This window comes from Scardinius erythrophthalmus, assembly GCF_964197995.2.
Source record: "Scardinius erythrophthalmus genome assembly, chromosome: 18".
Classification (NCBI taxonomy): Eukaryota; Metazoa; Chordata; class Actinopteri; order Cypriniformes; family Leuciscidae; genus Scardinius; species Scardinius erythrophthalmus.
In genome coordinates this window covers 1,016,056-1,021,055 of record NC_138238.1, presented here as the reverse complement: position 1 = coordinate 1,021,055, position 5,000 = coordinate 1,016,056, and the positions used below count along the sequence as shown (strand labels likewise).

The window sequence follows — 5,000 nt, the reverse complement described above, 5'->3', positions numbered from 1 at the left end:
CACACACACACACACACACACACACACACAGATAGATGCACACACGAACAGACACACACACACACACTCTCACACACACAAACAGACAGACGCGCACACACACACACACACACACACTCTCTCTCTCTCTCTCTCTCTCTCTCTCTCTCTCTCTCTCTCTCTCTTTTACACACATCAGAATCACCAAAGTGTGTGTGTTTACCGCTGTACTTTATTCTCAGCAGCTGAAGTGAATCACACACTACACCACTGCTGTGTTTCTGCTCACGTGTGTGTGTGTGTGTGTGTGTGTGTCAGGGAAGGTGAACCCCACGCAGTGTGAGGCCCTGACGATGGTGGCGGCTCAGGTGTTCGGGAATCATGTGGCCGTCACAGTCGGAGGAAGCAACGGACACTTCGAGCTCAACGTCTTCAAGCCGATGATCGTGAGTCAGAAACCTTTTCGTCTCCACCACACACACACACACACACACACACACACACACACACACACACACACACACACACACACACACACACACACACACACACACACACACACACACACACACACACACACACACACACACACACACACACACACACACACACACACTGCCTTCAAGACCAGCATCTATCCTTCTTATTTTATTATTAACAAGACATAATCAATACATAGCTGCATATACAAAGAAATAGACCAATGACGTACACACACAAGTACACACACAAGGGAGAGAAAACAGCTACAAATATACTTAATGCTAAAATCACTTTTAGTGAAAATAAAAAATTATAGATATAAACTCACTGAGTGATTAATAGATATCTAGACAATTTGAAACAATCATAATAATAATAATAATAATAATAATAATTGTAGTAATAGTAGTAATAATAATAGTGGCAGTAGAAGTAGTAGCAACATTAATCATAGTAATATTAACCCTCTGATGGTCTTCGTTTAGCAGCCCCATTGGGGGCCTTCCCGGTCAGAAGTGACCGAAGACCATCAGAGGGTTAAGAACACTAATACTGACAATAATAATAATAATAATAATAAAATAATCTCCGTTTTATGCGAGTTTAGACCAGTGTGTAAAATGATTGCAGTTCACCTCTACTGTATAGCAGTGACGAAGACGAGCAATTAAACAGTTCATGCATTTCCTGCGACGGCTGTTTCACAGTCAATCTAATCTAATCTGTTTTATAAGTTGCTTAATTAATTCATGCGTCGCCAGTGAAATCACTGCAGAAGCTCCAGCGCTGATGGACACAGGAGATTATAGAACAACATGCTCAGATTGAAGGATTTGAATGTTATTGTGTGTTTCAGATCAAGAACGTGCTGAACTCGGCCAGACTCCTGGGCGACGCGTCGGTGTCCTTCACCAGTAACTGTGTGGTGGGAATCCAGGCCAACACTGAGAGGATCAACAAGCTGATGAACGAGTCGCTGATGCTGGTCACGGCTCTCAACCCTCACATCGGTGAGTGTGTGTGGTCTTCAGTGTGTGTGTGTGTGTGTGTGTGGATGAGGACGGTGAGTGTGGTCTTCAGTGTGTGTGTGTGTGTGGATGAGGACGGTGAGTGTGGTCTTCAGTGTGTGTGTGTGTGTGGATGAGGACTGTGAGTGTGGTCTTCAGTGTGTGTGTGTGTGTGGATGAGGACGGTGAGTGTGGTCTTCAGTGTGTGTGTGTGTGTGTGGATGAGGACGGTGAGTGTGGTCTTCAGTGTGTGTGTGTGTGTGGATGAGGACGGTGAGTGTGGTCTTCAGTGTGTGTGTGTGTGTGGATGAGGACTGTGAGTGTGGTCTTCAGTGTGTGTGTGTGTGTGGATGAGGACGGTGAGTGTGGTCTTCAGTGTGTGTGTGTGTGTGGATGAGGACGGTGAGTGTGGTCTTCAGTGTGTGTGTGTGTGTGTGGATGAGGACGGTGAGTGGAGGGAACAGACAGCAGAGGGCGCTGCGTGTGTGTTACACAGTCCTGCATGTGTTCCGTAGAGTCATGAAACGATCCAGACGCTTTTACTTCACTCTCTCGTTGAGTTTGAAGCATCACAGATTCCCACAAACGCTGCTGCAGTTCATCATCACACACAACAAAACCAACAAATATATTATACATGGTTGTGTAAGCTCCTTTAAATCACACAAAAACATGCATCTCCAGTTTAACGCATAAATAACTGCGAAAGTTCTGGATGTTCTATTGTATCATTCTTCAAGCATTATGGGAATGTTACTTTTGAATGTTCTTTAACCGTTCTGAAACAAGCTGTTACATTTAAAAAAAGTCCAACTGAAACATTTCTGGAAAAAAACCTCCATGAATGATGTATAAATAATGTTTTCATATTAATGTTTTGAGAACATTATTAAAGACCAGATAACTTTGGACAAACGTTCTATTAACGTTACCTGAAAAACATTTGGTCATAACTTGGAAAGTTCCCAGTTAAAAACATCACATCCGGTGATGTCGACATGAAGATTTTAAACCTGGAAGATGAAAAGTTCTCAAAAAAGCAGCAAATAAACCAGTTTTGTCCTGCAGTTACAGTGAACGGATGCTGAGATCGTCACACACACAAACCTGTGTTCAAAGCTGTAGTTTAGTGGGCGGGGCCTGGAATCTGTCATTTAAAGCTGTAGTTCAGTGGGCGGGGCCTGGAATCTGTCACTCAAAGCTGTAGTTTAGTGGGCGGGGCATGGAATCTGTCACTCAAAGCTGTAGTTTAGTGGGCGGGGCCTGGAATTTGTCTCTCAAAGCTGTAGTTTAGTGGGCGGGGCATGGAATCTGTCACTCAAAGCTGTAGTTCAGTGGGCGGGGCCTGGAATCTGTCTCTCAAAGCTGTAGTTTAGTGGGCGGGGCCTGGAATCTGTCACTCAAAGCTGTAGTTTAGTGGGCGGGGCCTGGAATCTGTCATTTAAAGCTGTAGTTCAGTGGGCGGGGCCTGGAATCTGTCACTCAAAGCTGTAGTTTAGTGGGCGGGGCATGGAATCTGTCACTCAAAGCTGTAGTTTAGTGGGCGGGGCCTGGAATTTGTCTCTCAAAGCTGTAGTTTAGTGGGCGGGGCATGGAATCTGTCACTCAAAGCTGTAGTTCAGTGGGCGGGGCCTGGAATCTGTCTCTCAAAGCTGTAGTTTAGTGGGCGGGGCCTGGAATCTGTCACTCAAAGCTGTAGTTTAGTGGGCGGGGCCTGGAATCTGTCATTTAAAGCTGTAGTTCAGTGGGCGGGGCCTGGAATCTGTCACTCAAAGCTGTAGTTTAGTGGGCGGGGCATGGAATCTGTCACTCAAAGCTGTAGTTTAGTGGGCGGGGCCTGGAATTTGTCTCTCAAAGCTGTAGTTTAGTGGGCGGGGCATGGAATCTGTCACTCAAAGCTGTAGTTCAGTGGGCGGGGCCTGGAATCTGTCTCTCAAAGCTGTAGTTTAGTGGGCGGGGCATGGAATCTGTCACTCAAAGCTGTAGTTCAGTGGGCGGGGCCTGGAATCTGTCACTCAAAGCTGTAGTTTAGTGGGCGGGGCATGGAATCTGTCACTCAAAGCTGTAGTTTAGTGGGCGGGGCCTGGAATTTGTCACTCAAAGCTGTAGTTTAGTGGGAGGGGCCTATAATCTGTCACTCAAAGCTGTAGTTCAGTGGGCGGGGTCTGGAATCTGTCACTCAAAGCTGTAGTTCAGTGGGCAGGGCCTGGAATCTGTCACTCAAAGCTGTAGTTCAGTGGGCGGGGCCTGGAATCTGTCACTCAAAGCTGTAGTTCAGTGGGCGGGGTCTGGAATCTGTCACTCAAAGCTGTAGTTCAGTGGGCAGGGCCTGGAATCTGTCACTCAAAGCTGTAGTTCAGTGGGTGGGTCTGGAATCTGTCACTCAAATGACATCCACATTTTAAATGTAACAATTTGTTTCGGAACGTTCAGAGAACATTCAAATGTAACAGTCATTTCTGAATGCCAAAAAAATAAATTAAAAGCTTGACTTGTTGATTTTTCAGTTTGAGACAATTGTGTCTTTGTTCAATAAATGTATTACTGATTATATTTATAGTTTTTAAGTTTTCTCTGAAACAAATGTTTAAAAAAAAAATGTTTTCCTAGTTTCGCAAACATTATGGGAACGGAACAGTTAACGGATGTTAGTTCACAGTGCATTAACTAATGTTAACAAATACAACTTTTGATTTAATAGCACCAGTAATTAAACAAGATTAATAAATGCTGAAGTATAGTTCATCTTAACTAATAAACATTATTGTAAAGTCTCACCTGAAAAACCATCAAGTCAAGTTGCTTTTAGCTCTTTTAGACATTGATAAATGCCTGGAAGTATTGAAATATAAAGTGTGTGTGTGTGTCCTCAGGCTATGATAAAGCGGCCACTATAGCGAAGACTGCGCACAGGGACGGCTCGACTCTGAAGGCGACGGCGCTGAAGCTCGGGTTCCTGACGGAGGAGCAGTTCGACCTGTGGGTGCGTCCAGAAGACATGCTGGGACCCAAATAAAGCCGAGGCTCCTCAGACGAGAACACACTTCGCTCCTCGCGTCTCTGCCGAGTGATCTTTGAGCTCCTCCGTTTGAGCGCTAGCTCAGTTCGTGAATCTGCTGTGATGGACCATATGTGTGTGACGTCAGATCTTCAGATTGTCATTGGTTGTTCGTATCCGTTCACAGTGCATTAAATACTGTTCACAGATCCAATCGGCTGTTTCTCCCACTGGAAAATGTGTTTCTCTCTGTTTCAAGTAACAAAAAAATATATTTTTTCAAGCTTTTAGTTCACTATAATAACCCGGTTCCTGTCACAAAGCAAAAGCGCTCTTGATGTTCTTTATGTAACGTGTGTGTGTGTGTGTGTGTGTGTGTGTGTGTGTGTGTGTGTGTGTGTGTGTGTGTGATTATGAGCGAGGGTTTGTGCAGATGATCCGCTCCGAGGGAAGGACTCACACACACACACACCCACACACACACCAGTGGATCTTCCTCAAGTCGAGTCTGGCATTTCACCTGCTCCGTGTTG

The 5,000-nt window shown here is 45.1% G+C and overlaps 1 protein-coding gene across 1 annotated transcript in view; it reads left to right on the top strand.

Annotated features, from left to right (window-relative positions):
• fh (fumarate hydratase) overlaps window positions 1-4,676 on the top strand; it is a 10,818-nt gene extending 6,142 nt beyond the window's left edge. The window contains exons 8-10 of the mRNA XM_081392854.1: window positions 298-425; window positions 1,319-1,472; window positions 4,343-4,676. Of these exons, the coding sequence (XP_081248980.1) occupies window positions 298-425; window positions 1,319-1,472; window positions 4,343-4,485 (425 nt within the window). The 3' untranslated portion in view covers window positions 4,486-4,676. The remainder of the gene's footprint in view (window positions 1-297; window positions 426-1,318; window positions 1,473-4,342) is intronic.
• Window positions 4,677-5,000: the final 324 nt, after the last annotated feature.